Source organism: Babylonia areolata, chromosome 6 (assembly GCF_041734735.1).
Source record: "Babylonia areolata isolate BAREFJ2019XMU chromosome 6, ASM4173473v1, whole genome shotgun sequence".
Taxonomy (NCBI): Eukaryota; Metazoa; Mollusca; class Gastropoda; order Neogastropoda; family Buccinidae; genus Babylonia; species Babylonia areolata.
This window is the reverse complement of record NC_134881.1, coordinates 32742316-32758756: the sequence shown is the minus strand read 5'-3', so window position 1 is coordinate 32758756 and position 16441 is coordinate 32742316. Positions and strand designations below refer to the sequence as shown.

The following is a 16441-nucleotide window of genomic DNA, read 5'->3' as shown; positions in this document are numbered from 1 at the left end:
ATGTTCACCGTTAAGTCTCCCATGCAGTATATACACACAAAGTTCACATAATTATTCAGTGGCACAAATATATAATCGGACAGTACATACTTGGGAACGGATCGATGATCAAACTGGACAGAAAAAAAAGCATAACAAAAAGACTAAGATGTGTGGGTGAAAGTCGACAAACCTGTTTCCATTAACAAGACCATAACAATGGACTCAGTTGAACGATATCGATATTGCGCGCATTTCAGTGTGACCTTTCAAACAAGACTTGATTTCATCAGTTTTAGATTAAGAGTCCTAAGAACACTCGCGATCATTTTTTTCAGATTTTGCGCCAAACAGAAAACTCGGCCGCTTGATTGATTAACTTGAGTGTACATAAAAAGACCCCACCAAGGTGTACCTACAAGTAAGTAACTGAAACTCGAATGCGCGCGGTTCAGATACCATTAACTTTCTTTCCTTCTTTCTTTTTGTTATGGACTGGTTTAATTTCAGCTGAAAGAATAAGCATCACGGTATCAGATTCAAGTCGATGTGGTCCTCCTTTGATCACTGACTGGAACTGAGTCATTGAAATCAAGTCATGGAAGTCACTAAATCATGATGTCACAATGTGTGTGTGTGTGTGTGTGACTGAAAGAGAGCCGGAGAGAGAGAGAGAGAGAGAGAGAGAGAGAGAGAGAGAGAGAGAGAGAGAGAGATTTTCCCATTCCTCTTGCGGCCAATCAGTGGCAGCCTCTGTATGTGTGTGTGTGTGTGTGTGTGTGTGTGTGTGTGTGTATGTGTGTGTGTGCCTGTGTTTTGTGTGTGTCTGTGTCTGTGGCCGGTGTGTTTGTGTGCGTGTGTGCGTGCGCGAGTGTGTAAGTGTACACATGTGTCAGGAGGACTCTGTGCACGTGCGTGTGTGTGTGTGTGTGTGTGTGTGTGTGTGTGTGTGTGTTGGGGCTCGTGTACGTTTATGTGTATTAGTTTGTGCTTTCCTATCTGTGAAACTGCATGTTTGTTGCATATCTGTTATGTGTGTGTGTGTGTGTGTGTGTGTGTGTGTGTGTGTGTGTGTGTGTGTGTGTGTGTGTGTGTGTGTGTGTGTGTGTGTGTGTGTGTCAGTGTATGTGTCAGTGTGCCACGTGTGCCGGTCATGTGTGTGTGTGTGTGTGTGTGTGTGTGTGTGAGTGTGTGTGTGTGTGTGTGTTTGTCAGTGTGTGTATCCGAGTCTGCATGTTTTACATCTATTTGCTTATTCATCATCATTAATGTCTTTTTCTTTTCTTTTTATTTATCTATTTATCAGTTATCATCATCATCATCATCAGTAGTAGAAGTAGTAGTAGTAGTATCATCATCATTTTTTTCTTCTTCTCAAGGCCTGACTAAGCGCGTTGGGTTACGCTGCTGGTCTGGCATCTGCTTGGCAGATGTGATGTAGCATATATGGATTTGTCCAAACGCAGTGACGCCTCCTTGAGCTACTCTGATTCTATTACTGTGAGAGGAATAAAGGGGAAGAAGTATTAAAAATTTGTAGCGGGAGTGTAAAACAAAATTAATGGATGTAAAATTTATTTATTTTATTTCTTTTAAAAGGTGTACGTCTTATTTTCAAAGTATGTCGCGCATGAATAAAACATTTTACAGAAAACATGATTTACAAGATAGCTCAATGATCAGTGATTTGCATTAACCCACAAAGAAACGTTTTAAGCGTTTCCGGTTTGTTCAGTGCTTCCGGAATAATCCAACATGGACTCGATCACAGCTGACAGACAGAAACTGAAAGAAATTAAGGATTTACTGAAAACAGAACTACCAGATGAAGGTAATATTTGAGATATTTAGTGTTTGTTAATATGGGTTCTTTGCGTGATTCATGATTGAGGTTCATACTCTCGTGTTCTGCGTGTGAATGTTCAAATGTGAGGGAGGAACGTCTCAGTCTGACCACGTGTGTACTTGTTTGGTTCTTACAGAGTTTACAGTTCAACCCTTTCCATCATTCTATTACAGACGATTGAATGAATATGATCACATTTAAAGATACTCATTAAGATACTCTTAATCTGATCTTAATCTGAATATAAAATTTTCTCCGTACTCGACGAGAATGATGTGTTTAAAATTATTGTTCGCTTGTATGATCTCCTGACCAACAACGCGCAAATTAATTTTCTTCAAAATTAATGGAGCATGGTCTCTGTAGTCCTTTTCAGATACTGTAGAATGAACAGATTCTTTCATTGCATAGAGTGACTACAGTCAGTTGTTAATTATTCTGCCACTGATAGGTGGATCTGCAGGCAAAAGCACAAATTATAAAAAGAAAAAAAGGACCTTTATTTCGCAATATCTAGGAATAATACCACTCTGCTTAGCAAAGTGCTCCCCGGGGATAAACCCTGACAGCTAGATGTTATGTTCATCGCCTTCAAGATATTTTCCCACCCCCTTTTAGGTTTACAACCTTTGGCAGTATGAGTGTACATGCGTATGTGCCATGGGAGCTGGTGGAGGAAGGTGGCAGAATGGTTAAGATGCTTGTCTGCCAACATAGTGTCTGTGAGGGTCTGGGTTCAGATCCCGGTCTTACCCTTTTGACTGGAACATGATACTTGAGGGTATAGTCTTTCATATGAGACGATAAACCAAGGTCTGGTATATAGCACACATTTGGCATGCTGTAAGGAAACGATGGCAGTCCACTCTGATAGGAACACAAATATATACCACATGCACTCAAGGCCTGACAAGTTACTAGCATGTTGGGTTATGGTAGTGGTTAGGCATTTGGCTGGCACTAGTATAACTGGTGGTGTAGTGCATATTTGTCCGAACGTAGTGATGCCTCCTTGAGAAACTGAAACTGGAGATGGTGTGTGTGTTTTCTGGGATCTGGGGAATGTATGTGTGTCACTGCGTTTGTTTAAGGAGGGGGGAAATTGTGTATATATGTGGATTGTGGGAGCTATTATATGTGAGTGTAGCCAAGCTGTTTATGCATGCATGTGTTCAAATTGTCAGATCAACGTTATATGTGTGCTTGTACTTGAGTATATCTGTGTTTGCATTTGTGTGTATGTATGTGCATGCATAATCATGCCAAGTGACACTTTGTTAAGTGCACATAAAGTGTTGTCAGTGTGTAGTGTGTGTTTGTGGTGGGACCTGGGTACATACACTTGTTGGTTGAGGGGTGGGGAGGGTACTTTTTTTAAAACTATTTTTTCAGCAGATGTGTGGCACGTATGGATCAATCCATATGTATTGACAACTTGAAACCGAAACTGTGGTGATAAATGGAATGATGGGGGAAAAAATCTTGGATGAGAAAATTTTGCAATATTCTGTGTGTTCTGTTTTGAAAATCGTTCATTATCATTAACTCTTGAGTATAACAGTGGTGTCGACCCTGACAAAGTATAATTCTGAAAATGCTGCAGTTAGTATTATAAATAATAACAATGTTTGCTCTTTCTAAGAAATGTTTAGAAATGATAGAAAAGTAGAGTTAACACTTCATCACTCAGTTTAGATATAATGTTAATTTGCTTATAATATGAATTGTTAAGTTTTACCTTTGATTGTACTTTTGAACCATTGGCACTAGATGGACAAACTCACTGAGATCTTGTAGGCAAATCACACTTTGACTAAGTATACATTGAGTATACTGTGACAGTGTAAGTGTGACATTGATTGATTGAAAGTGTGTATGTGTGTGTGATTGAATACTATGGATGTGTGTATGAAAATATCCCAGAATCTATATAGTAATAGTTACAGTGTATCCGTAAACTTGCAGACATACATGTGTAAAAATTGTTTTGTGTGTCATGGGTATGCTTCATTCAGTTTTGTTCTTCTTGTTAATTGTAAATGTTTTATGTTTGTTTCAGACATAAAAAAACTGAAGAAAGTACAGAGGAAAATAAAGCTCCGGTTAAAGATTGCAAAAGATGGTGAGTTTTTACTTTGGTACAATTCAACTACCAAGGTACTTGAACTTGAAGATGGAAGCTTGGAATGTGTTCTTTGGTTTTGTAATAATACAAAAAGGAATTCCTTGTGTATTTTGAAATATTCTTTCTTTTTCTTTTTTGAGCTTTTAGTTTCACTTTAGATCTAAATTAACTAAACACAGTGACTGATTAGAACTTCAGCTGTCTGATAACTATGCACCAAACATGCCAGTCAGTTACTGAGTTAGGCACAAAATCATGATTTCACTGATGAAGTATTAGTTTTCATTGAATTGATATGATCTTGGTTCCAGAAACCAGTGTTCAGAAAAAAAAGTGATGAGTTATAGGTCTGTATAGATAAGTTTTAGCAGTATATTGAAAATGACCTGCAGATTATCAGTTGCAGAAAAAGCATAAGGCATTGTTCTTTTTTGTTCTTTTTTTTTTTCTTCAGTGTATCTGCTTACTTATGTGCTTAAGTCAATCACTTTATGTCTCAAGGGGTAATTGAAATGATTGAATCTGAATGCTTGTATGTGTGTATGTGTTAGCATGGAGGGAATGATTGTGATTTTCCATGTCAGTCATTCATTTGCACTAAGTTGTACTAATCTTGACTGTACCATAATATTTTAGAATAGTTTCTATTTCTTTTTTATTCTTATGTGTGCAAGTGCATTATTTGCTTATTTTAGCAGTTTACAAATGTGTTTTCACTTATCTAAGTTTTTTGCAGCTTCCACATATCAGCTTTTTTTTTTCTGATGATGATACTGTAATGTATGCATGGATATATTTTATTTATTTTGTTATTTCAACCTGATCAAATACTGTAGTGATCAGTATAATACATGGGTAAATATGAAATGACAAAATATTGTAATAATACAGAATACATGATTACAATGCAAAATACATAATTGTAAACAGAATAACAGGTGGTAAAGTCTGAAAGTGTTTGAATATTATTTTAATAATAATCTTTTCTTTTCTGTGTTCAGCAGCATCAAGCCCTCCTTGTGAATCAACAGAAGAGTCAAAGAGATCTTCTGAAGATGATAATGGTATGGAATATGTTTATTACTCATTATTAGTTAGGTCTAATAATGGCAAGCACAGATCCAGGTAGGTGTTCCACATATACTGATAAAGTTTGAAGACTGCTTATTCATTATTTTTGAAAATAAATCAATTTCTATTATTTTTTCATTAGTGCATTCATCATTTTATGGTTCTTTTATATGTCATCTTTGAAATATGTTTTTTTTGTTTTGCTGTTTTAGCAATTGAGAGTAGCAGACAACTAATACATCTTTTGTTTGTTTTTTCTTCTTTTTTGTCTTTGTTTTTTTGACAAGAAGAAGCAAGACACCAGTTGTTGATAGCGGACTGAAAGTGAAAGGTTAATTGAAGCATTTACTTTTAGTTGTTTTCAGGTTTTGAGGCGAACTGCTTAACAGGACAAGGGGTTTTGTTTTGAATTTTGCTTCCATTGAGAAAAAAGTGTATTGGGAACAGTAACTACTGAAATTCAATTGATAAATTTGTATAAAAATTTGTGTTCAGAAATGGCTGATGAATCACAAGAGTCGGAGGAAAATGACACTGCTAGAGAGTCTGAGGCAGCTCAGCATGTCAGTCGTAAGTATCTCTGTGTGTGTGGGTGTATGTGTCATGTGTCTGTGTGTGTTTGTGTGTGTGAGAGAGAAATAGAAGCAGAAAGAGAGATAATTATGTTTGTTTTTATTGATATCAGTGTCAAAAAGTACCATCTTTTGTATCATGTATGGTCATTTTCATCCTGCCATTAAGTTCCTACACTCAAATTGGGGGTGTGTGCATGCTGTTGATGTTTCATTTCCATATCCCACAAACCACTGATGTGGATCAGCAGATTTTTATATATTTATGTTTGATCTACATGTGTATCACATGTGTACAAATCAGGTAAAGGCACTGGCACATCTGCACATTAAATGTTAACCTTGCAGGTTGGAAACACGCCAGCTTTTATATCCAGACTTTGGGGGAAATTTGAACCAGGTCTGTTAAGAAGGACTCACAGGATAGACAGTTTGCTTGAAAGTTGTGGAAAGGCTGGGAGAAAGCTATCCGCCAAACCAAAATGCAAGATTCAGATTCAATCACTGACTTGAGCCAGAACAGATATTTCTAACCATTATAATGAGCATGTCACTCCTCTGTTGTTACAGTGCCAGGAACAGCAGAGCTGGACACAGCCTTCTCCTCCCTACAGAGTGTTGTGAGTGACCTGACCTTGAAGGCTGTGGCTGACATGGGCTTCACACACATGACAGAAATTCAAGCACGTGCCATCAGGCCTCTGCTGGAAGGAAGGTATGTTCTTTTTTTCACTGAAAGTAGGTTGTAACGAAACATCTTGATTCCTATGGATAAATAAAATAAAATCTTATCTGGTTGCATTTGTGTGGAACTGTGTATGTTCACTTGGTAAACGTTTAAGATTGAGGGTTTTTTTGTTGTCAGTTTTGTTTGTTGGTTTGTTGTTTTTGTGGGGTGGAGGGGGTTGTTCAGGTTCTCCTTTTTTTTTTTTCTTTGGGGGGAGGGGAGGGGAGGGGTATCAGATGTAAGTCTTATTGAAATTAAAAAAAAAAATAGCAATATGGTAAATGTTTATGAGAGCCATTACATGAAAATTTTCCTTTAAGGTGAAGGAAATATACCTTTGATAAATGTCTCATTGGTAATCTTTTTGATGACGTTTGGCCTGAAATGATAAAATAAACATTGCCCTAATTCTTCTTTTTTTTCCCCCTCTGTGCAGAGATCTGATGGGTGCAGCCAAGACAGGAAGTGGTAAAACACTTGCTTTCCTAATCCCAGCCGTTGAGTTGATGTACAAAATGAAGTTCATGCCACGCAATGGTACGGGCTGTATCATCATTTCACCCACCCGGGAGCTGTCCATGCAAACCTTCGGAGTGCTGAGAGAGCTTCTGAAGTACCACCATCACACCTTTGGCTTGGTGATGGGTGGAGTCAACAGACAGGATGAGGTGAAGAAGTTGAAGAAGGGCGTCAACATCCTGGTGGCTACACCTGGTCGCTTACTTGATCACATTCAGGTTAGTTGTGTACATGGTCATACCTCCTAGCGCTTCTGTGCTAATATCTACCATGACATGTTAAATTTTGTTCTGATTTTGCTGAAATATGCATGTGTGTTCAGCGCTGTTCTTTCTGTATTTTTGTCTTTTGTTCTGTAGTGTTTGCATTTACATTCATTAATTTTGTCTCATATATACACATTAAAATATATGCTTTGAATGTTGTAATCAATGGCTGACAAAGAGCTGTGTAAAATTGAACACTTGCCTAACGTGTTTTTTTTTGTGTGTGTGGTTTTTTTTAAGCCCTTAACAAAGTGTACAAATGCATTATTAGATAAAAACTATGATGATAAGAAAGCAAGCAAAAGCATCTGCAGTTTAAAAAAATCACTAGAAAAAAACAAATGTGATGCCATTTTTGTTTGACTGCATGCGTGCTAACATGAATTTCATATGCAGTTCTTCGTCTTATTCTTGTTGTTATCATATCTACAATACATGTTTCCTTTTTCATACTTTGTATTTTATGTGTTATTTCAGAACACATTGATGCATTGATGTCAAATAACATACTGTATTCATACTGTGTACATGTCAACATGTATATGTATGTATTATTCCATAACATCTTGATGTTAAAGAAACAAATATTTTGTTGATGCTGTTAACGTCAACTTGTCTACTTGTGTTACTTTAGACACCTTGATGCTAAACTGTGTAAATGTCAGCATGTATACATGTTTTGTTTCAGAACACTGAGGGTTTCATGTTCAAGAACCTGTCATGCTTGGTGATTGACGAGGCAGACCGCATCCTGGACTTGGGTTTTGAGGAGGAGATGCAGCAGATTGTTCGTCTCCTGCCCAGTATGTTTATACACTTTACATTTGGTTTAAATAATCTTCAGTTGTTCAACAGTTCACACTTCACATTTCTGGTTGTTTTGCCTTTTATTTGTTTTGTTTTGTTTTTTTCAGTAAAATTTTCTTGTTTGTTTTTCATTTTTGTTTTATTTCAGCTTGTCGAAAGAAAAAATTAAGTCAAGCCATATAAATGTTTTAGTTCATTTCTCCAGTTGGTTCTCCAGCTTCCTCATGCCCCCCCCCTTCTAATTGTTTTACAAGTGTATCTTGATACTTATCATGACTTTTTTGTTTTGTTTTGTTTTTGTCTGATTTCAAAAGAAAAGCGACAGACCATGCTGTTTTCGGCCACACCGACCCAGAAAACAGACGCTTTGGCGCGAGTGTCCCTGAAAAAGCATCCCATGTATGTGGGTGTAGATGACCACAAAGACGAAGCTACAGTAGAGGGGCTGCAGCAGGTGAGAGTGTGTTTTTGACTAGTGTTAGAAAGTTAGCAGTGAACTTTGTAAAATGCTGTTATTAAACATAAACACAATGCATACTCGCAAGTTACAGCACCATGCTGAAACATGAGAGTATATGATTATGAAGAAATACTTGTGAGAAACAAAGACAGAATGATTGTCACAATTTCTAAATGGCAGAGCATTGTTCTTTTTTCTCAGAACAGCTATCAGATATTATCTGCACAGTATCATATAAAAACATCACGCAAAATATGAAATATTTTATGTACAGATCATAAAGAGATGAGCAGGCTTCCTGCTCTTGTCATTATTTTGGTTGTGGTGTTTATGCCTCTCAATGTTATGTTGATTTGAATATCAGCAATATTTTTTGTTAGAGTTCCTTTTTCTCTGTTATGTTTGTTTATTTATTTATTTATTTACTTTATATATTTATTTATTTATCTTATTTCATTTTCCCTCAAGGCATGACTAAGCCCGTTAGGTTACACTGCTGCTCAGGCATCTGCTTAGCAGATGTGGTGTTGCGTATATGGATTTGTCTGAATGTATTAATGCCTCCTTGAACAACTGAACTTTTTTTTTCTTTCTGTGTGATTTTATGAAATTTGTTTGAACATAGACATGTGTTCTCTTCGTTGATGTGCAGGGTTTTGTTGTGTGCCCACCTGAGAAACGATTTCTGCTGCTGTTCACCTTCCTGAAGAAATACCGCAAGAACAACAAGATCATGGTGTTTTTCAGCAGCTGCATGGCTGTCAAATTTTTCAGTGAATTGTTGAACTACATTGACTTGCCTGTCCAGTCAATTCATGTGAGTTGGATATTTTAAACTTTCTTGCTTTTCTTGCTTAAATACTGTGGTATTACTATTTCTTCTACCTTGAATGCATCAAGTCATACAACATAGAACAACATTCTTCTGTTTAGGACACTCATCACACTTGTACATGTATGTGTATCCAAAAAAAATTTTTTTTTAATCCAAAGATTGAGGATGCCAAAATGATTCTGAATGACTTTAAAAGACACATGTTGTGACTTTGAGAGACATATATTATTACTTTGATAGACTTCTAAAGGCATATGTAGCAACTCTTAAGAGCCTGTTACGGTGACTTTTAAAAGATAATCCAGTAATTTTGAAAAGATGCATGCATGCTGTTCATGAAGTCATTGCAGCTATAATGAACGTGATGGGTAACCATCTGCTGTTTTCAGGGCAAACAGAAGCAGACAAAACGGTCCTGTACGTTCTTCCAGTTCTGCAATGCCAAAACTGGCATTCTCCTCTGCACTGATGTGGCAGCCAGAGGATTGGACATCCCACAGGTCGACTGGATCATCCAGTATGATCCACCAGATGAGACAAAAGTATGCATTAGTTTGTACTGGTTAGATCCAGAGTTTCATGTTCATACTTTAAACCATAGACTTACCCTTTCTCCATTCCAGTTTATATTTCTCTGCATACTCTTGCTTTCAATGAAATTGAAATTACTTTTTAGTCCCCCAAAGAATTGTTCCTCTATTGGTGTTTTCTTGCCCCTCCATGTTGACAAATTCTGTGGAGTTCATATTTCTATTTATTTGAAGTAAAATTGGAACCAACAGAATAACAAATTATGGTCCTTGCAGTAAATATCTTCATAGTATTTAAATGTTTATGTCTGTGTGTATGTCTTATCGTTTTAGTCTTGATTTGTGAAGGTAACTTGTGAGAGAGATGTAGGGAGACTCAAAAGACATTAATGGATGGCTTGCCTCATCTAGTGTAGAAAGAAGTGGCTGACTAAAAATGGGACAGCTTAACTCTTTCTTATTTTAAATGAGCATGAACACATGGAGTTCATCAGACTTCTGAAGGATAAAGGATTTTATGTGCATGTGTGTGAATGCTCGCTTTTATGTGTGTGGTATTGTTTCTTTGTTTGTTATGTGTGTGTGCATTTGATAAGTTGTCTTTTATGTAGAATGGTGGTTGAAGGAGCATACTTTACACAGTATTGCTGTGTTTTTGTATTTGTTTTTGTTTGGTTGGTTTTTTGTTTGCTGTGTGTGTGTGTGAGAGAGAGAGAGAGAGTCTTGACTTATTCTGAGATACCTATAATTCTTTTCTCTACTTTCAGGAATACATCCACAGAGTGGGTCGAACAGCCCGCGGAGAAGGGGGCAGTGGCAAAGCCTTGCTGATGCTGCAGCCTGACGAACTGGGCTTTCTGAATTACCTGAGGAAGGCCAAGATCAATGTGCAGGAACTGGACTTTGCATGGAACAAGATGTCCAACATTCAGTCTCAGGTAGGAATAAGGACTGAACCGCTACATAAACAAATCTTGAATATGTTATGTTGCCCTATATTTGGTGAGCATGAAAATGGATTGGAGGCAGACATTTTTTAAATCCAGGAATGTTCTCTTGGAAATGTTATGTAATTATATAGATTAATATATGCATCTCTCACTAGAAATGTAACTGATGTGATATGTAGGTTAAAATCTTAAACATCTTTTTTTCTGACAGTTGGAGCTGCTGATATCCAAGAACTACGCCCTCCACAAAGGAGCCCAAGAAGCCTACAAAGGTTTTGTTAGAGCATACGCATCTCACAAGGAGAAACGCATCTTCAACGTGGAGAAACTCGACCTGAAAGGAGTGGCCAAGTCCTTTGGTTTTGCTGTTCCACCATATGTGGACCTGAGTATCCTTTTGACTGCACACTGAAAAAAAGCTTATGGATGATTGTCTGATTGATGATTTTCTGTGTAAACTGAAGGCTTTAGTAAAGCAAATTGTGGAATCATATTTTTGCTTTTGATAGCACACAGAAAAAATGCTGATGGCTGATTGACTTATATTTAAGTGGAGGATTTATATAAATTGTCTTGTTGATGATTATTTAATATGTTGTTTTTTTCTGTCATTCAAAAACATTGATGTTTTTCAGAAGTGGAGAGCGGCGTATCATATTAAATCCAGAAAATAATATAACTGGGATATAGCACATGATTTTAGGTATGTGTAAGCCAAGCAATGTTGTTCACCAGGCTTTCCTACTTTTTACAGTTATAATTAATTGCTAGCTTTTGAATTAATTTCCAATTAATGACACTAGCGTACAACTTTGAATGGATGGTTAAACTTGGCAGAGATTCTTAAGGAAAGTGTTAGGTATTGGTTATGAAAATATTTAATTATTTTGAGGAGGTATTGGTTGCCAATATATTAAATTTATGTGATGGATAATGAGAGAAGAAAAAAGAGGAATCTTGATAAAACATTTCACTGCTCACAGGTATTATGAATGAGAATGTTCACAATGTTTCATGACCTTCCTTAACCAGTCAAAGATGTGCATTGTAGGAAAAAGAAACCTGCTGAGAATGGCTACATGAGGAAGTCCAAATTCAAGAAGAGATCATAGGTGAGTAATATTTTGCGACACTTTTTCAAGCGTTTCAAATTTGGTGAGTGAAAAAACATAAAAACGTCGTATCATGACTTAATTAATCTTCATGTTTGTCATCGGTCTACTTGGGCCATTGTTTTTGAAAAATATTCCTTAAAATCAGTTTATCTGATGAAGTCTAGATCTCATGTACAGCTGAGATTCCGTGTGGGAATTGTTTTTGACACCCTGTTGTCTCAGGCAGTAAGTAAATAAACACATCTTACAAGTAGCAACTCCAGTAACAGTTTTGTTGGTCTCACAGAACCACACTTTCCAAAGAACAAAATGTAACAACACAAAAATGTGCACAGCTTACTTATCCCACTTTTCAGACTCAGCTTCAAGCGCATATATGTCATTTTTTATGCCATGTTTCACAAGGTGCATCCCACCAAAGATGATATAGGTTCCACAGCATACAGTTATGGGAGCACTGCTAATTCATCCCTATAGTAAGGGTCTTACAGATCTGGGATGTACAGATAGGGTGAATTGCTTCTTTAGCCAAATTATAAGTCTTAAACGGTTCTGATGCTGTCATTTGATGTCTTTCATACCTGATCCTGAACTGCAACGATTCATTAAATGTAATGCAGTGCCTCTTATTATCCTCCCACAATCTCAGATTATTTCTTACTCTAATTGGGTATTTACATTTCAGGCCATACGAAGCCTAATGACCTGTCAATCTCTACATGGGGATGCTTTCACCCACATCCCTTCCATTTTCAAAGATAATAATCAGTAAATTGGTTTTGCTTTTTAAAAAATTGCTTTAAAAAAAAAAATTTATCTGCTTTAAAGTGCTGGGTTTTTTTGTTTGTTTTATTTTGTTTGCAGGAATTTCAAACAGCTGGACCCAGAATTGAGTCTCCTTCAAACCAAGCTCTTTGCACAGTGAAGGGATACTGATTCTTGCCAACATTTGGCATCTCAAGGGTTGACTGCCGAAACCTAGTATCTCTGTTTTTCATACTGCCGCAGAAAAGACTTTGAAAGTTTTGAACACTTGTCATGATGCTGGAAATAAAGTTTTCCTTTTGAAAAAAATCACAACACTGCAGACTCATAAATTTGAACCTTGGTGAAGATACGGCACTTTGGACAGCACCATGTGCCCCAAACAGTGGCAGCAGAGAAAAGGCACAGCAAGATAATTGGTTTGTGTGGTTGCATGACCAAGTGGCAAATGAAAAAGTGTGACTGCCAAAACCTGGTATCTTGACCTGCTGTTGTGAAGCCAGTGATTGTGCTGGTATTTCAGGCAGCAGAAAGTGCGTATCTGTATTTACTGTCTTTCAGCTGTAATAAAATGCTTTTGTTGAAGTCTCTTGTCATATTGGAAGCAAGTATTTTGAAACACATGATTTAGGTTGATAAAAGTATTAGCTCTTCTTGAATTTTGAAGCTGTATAAAGTAACACATATCAAAGTGGTTTCTGCAGCCATAAAATCTTGCTGTTCAGCAAATGAACAGTGTTTATTTAATGAGAGAGAGTGCGAATGTGAATATTTTATTCAGATTAGGCCACAGCCCCTGTCTGAAGGGGATATACATAATTGTACACAGAGAATATTTATGATATGAACAAACATTCTAAACAAATGTAAACAAAAATAGTATAACACGTAACACATGCTTGCATTCTAAGTTGTACAAATATAAAGTAGCCTCAGTGCTTTGTAGACAAATAAAGCCAGGTTAGTCAAGACAGTTTCATTTCTGGATGTCATAAGTGGATTCAATCTAAAAAGACATGAGTTTTGATAATACTTGGGTTCAGTCAGTTTTATCCTTATATCATGCAAGACAGAACAACAGAACAAAATATGGATTTTGCTTTCTTCAGCTGCATTACATTAAACGACATAAAACATTCATTGAACTTTTACCCTTATATCTGTATCGATGGCAGGCTATATCTGACACATCAAATCAAAATTTAGATAATGCACTTCTGACATATCTGTTCATATTAATCAAAGTATATGGTTCCATGTTATTACCAATCTTAAACATTCTGTATTCTAAAAATCTATCACTAGTCTGGATATAATTGTGCCAATCCTGCCACCTACAATCAATAATTCTTTGCTTGAAACATTTAAGAAATCCACTAATACTTTCAACGCCCTGATTATCCCAAACATATGCAAAGCCAAATGTATATAAACATTTACGTACATTAGTCACCCACGTCTTTTTGCCATTATATACTTTGTATGCTTTGCAAGGTAATCTGTTATTGTCCATCCTTGTTAACTTTAGCCAATAACTCACACACTTTACATACAAATTCAAATAAATTGGATATCTTCCAAGTTCTCCATAGACAAAGTCATTAGGTGTTCAATTATCAATATTCAAATAACGTTTAATAACAAAAAGATTAATTTTTTCACTACCATTTTTAAATGCCAATATTTCAGCACCATACTGTAATATCATGTGTACTTGCGAATCAAAAAGATTTGTAAAAATATTAAATGAATTACAGTTTAACTTATACATAATATGGAGAATAATTAATGATGCTCTCTTTGTTCCGTTCATTAAATCCTGACAAGCAAAACTAAAACTTAACCAAGTTGAAAAGAAAATACCAAGATACTTATAAGCATTTACCACACTGATTTTATCATTACCATAAGTCCATGTTTCATTTCTAGAAACCTCCCTTACGAAATACAACAATATTGGTTTTATCCATGTTTACTTTCATTTTTAGTCTAATTGCTGCAGCATATAAATTATTCAGTTGATTTTGCAACCCTATCACTGATACAGATAATAAGATAATATCATCAGCAAAAAGCAATATAAACAACTCTATTACATCAAATGATACCCCATGCCGCCCATTTTCAATAATCTCTAATCCAAGCTCATTAAATGAAAAGAGAAAATAAACAGGACTAAGTACATCACCCTGCTTCACACCATAAGTACAACCCACATAATCTGATAACCTGGCTCCATTTCTTATTCTAGCTTTTACTTCACTATACATACTTTTGATTCATCTATACAGCTTGCCTGATGTGAGAGAGAGAGGGGGAGGGAGGGAAGGAGACAGACAGGCACAGGCAGGCAGACTCGGACAGACAGACAAACACACACAAACATACGCATACAAACAAACATGCACACACAAGACAGACAAACACACACAAACATACACATACAAACAAACATGCACACACAAGACAAACAATTTAAAAAATGATACTTAAAAAATAAAGACTCTGTGACATACCTGCCTTGATCCATTTGGCATCCAGACACACTATCAGTCCAACCGTAAACACTATTAAACATTTGTCCAGCAAACTGTGAATATGACATCACTTCTGAACACTGTCATAAATTTTCTGCCTTGTTCTTAAACTTGTGTGTGAGACAAAAACACACAGAAACAGTGTCTGACGTTATCAAGACCAGCCTAAGTATCACAGTAACTGCTCAGTGCACAAATTCACTGTGAACGGTATATATTGTAAACCACATTCATGTATGTATAGGTTGGCAATTTTGACACTTTTTTTTCTTGTTCAGGTGTACATCATGAAGCAAAATCACTTGACCACCGTTCAAAACAACAAAAGGAAGTTGCATCCATCAGTATACACCCAAAGCAGCTGGGATATTATTCTGAGAACTGCACACAGGAATAAACCATACAGTTATACCACAAAAAACTGACTTCAAGAAAATTGCCTCAACAAGAGTACAGAACATGAAAACAGACTGGCTCAACATCTAGTGTCTTAGCTTACCCAGAATGAATATCTGATTTCTTCAAGTTCAACTTTGAAGATGAATCCAGATCCCTTTGTCTTGTTGGAAGCTCGGGGGAAAAACGAGGTCGACAATAGCCGTTAACACTTCCACGCCTATACAAAAAAAACCCTGCTTAGATGTGGAAAAGAAAGGCCTGATTTCTCTCTGCTGATCCAACATTATTCCAGTGGAACATCATTCTTCCAGACTCTTCCATCCTCATCCTCCATTTTAGACACACTGACTGAGCCAGATATCAACAAGAGTTATGAAGACACATTAACTGGAGAGTCCAGGTACCTGACAGCTGCTGTTAAGAATATCCTTCCACATTCTGGTATCAGGACAGGCTTATCCGGTAACTGTTGCGACCCCAGGTCAAGACCTGGACCAGCACAACCCTATCCTTCATTTACCGCAGGGCTAGTTGGGGAGGGGTCTAAGCTGGGATTTTGATCAGCTCCCTCTTGAATGATACAAAGGAGGGAGCCTCAACTGCTGTTGCAGGCAGGGAGTTCAGGCAGGAATGGTTGACAGGAAGAAAAACTGAACTTGTATGGGTCAGAGGAGGTGCCGAGGTATACAAACTTGTGTCTGTGATTTGATCTTGTTTTGGTGGATCCTTTCTCGAGAAATTTGTCTGGAGGGATGTCCACAGTGCCATATACGATCTTGTGCATCATCATTGAAGCCGACATAACTTTCTGCAGAAATTGAAGATTCAGCCTTGTGGGATCTGTGTATTTTTAGAAATACTGGACTTTGCAGATGAGCTATAGCATCTGTGAGATGTTTCTAGTTTGTGAGACTGATTCATGTCAAAGGACCTGAAGC

The 16441-nt window shown here is 36.9% G+C and overlaps 1 protein-coding gene across 2 annotated transcripts; it reads left to right on the top strand.

The window, feature by feature from the left end:
- Positions 1–1704: 1704 nt before the first annotated feature.
- On the top strand, positions 1705–13152 carry LOC143282955 (uncharacterized). Of its 2 annotated transcripts, none has more exons than XM_076588876.1 (14): positions 1705–1810; positions 3885–3947; positions 4955–5014; positions 5517–5591; positions 6164–6308; positions 6757–7057; positions 7794–7908; positions 8227–8366; positions 9025–9189; positions 9597–9749; positions 10505–10675; positions 10899–11076; positions 11726–11799; positions 12667–13152. In XM_076588876.1, the coding sequence occupies exons 1-13, from the start codon at positions 1735–1737 to the stop codon at positions 11797–11799; spliced, it is 1716 nt and encodes a 571-aa protein (XP_076444991.1). In that variant the 5' UTR covers positions 1705–1734; the 3' UTR covers positions 12667–13152. The 2 variants fall into 2 exon arrangements, with proteins under 2 accessions (XP_076444991.1, XP_076444990.1); XM_076588875.1 differs by having other exon boundaries at positions 4952–5014.
- Positions 13153–16441: the final 3289 nt, after the last annotated feature.

Excerpts from the sequence above, each read along its gene's own strand:
- LOC143282955 (XM_076588875.1), top strand. The coding sequence starts at position 1,735 with ATGGACTCGATCACAGCTGACAGACAGAAACTGAAAGAAATTAAGGAT. Across the intron at positions 5,015-5,516 it reads ATCTTCTGAAGATGATAATG|AAATGGCTGATGAATCACAA; the intron begins GTATGGAATATG and ends ATTTGTGTTCAG. Across the intron at positions 5,592-6,163 it reads GGCAGCTCAGCATGTCAGTC|TGCCAGGAACAGCAGAGCTG; the intron begins GTAAGTATCTCT and ends CTGTTGTTACAG.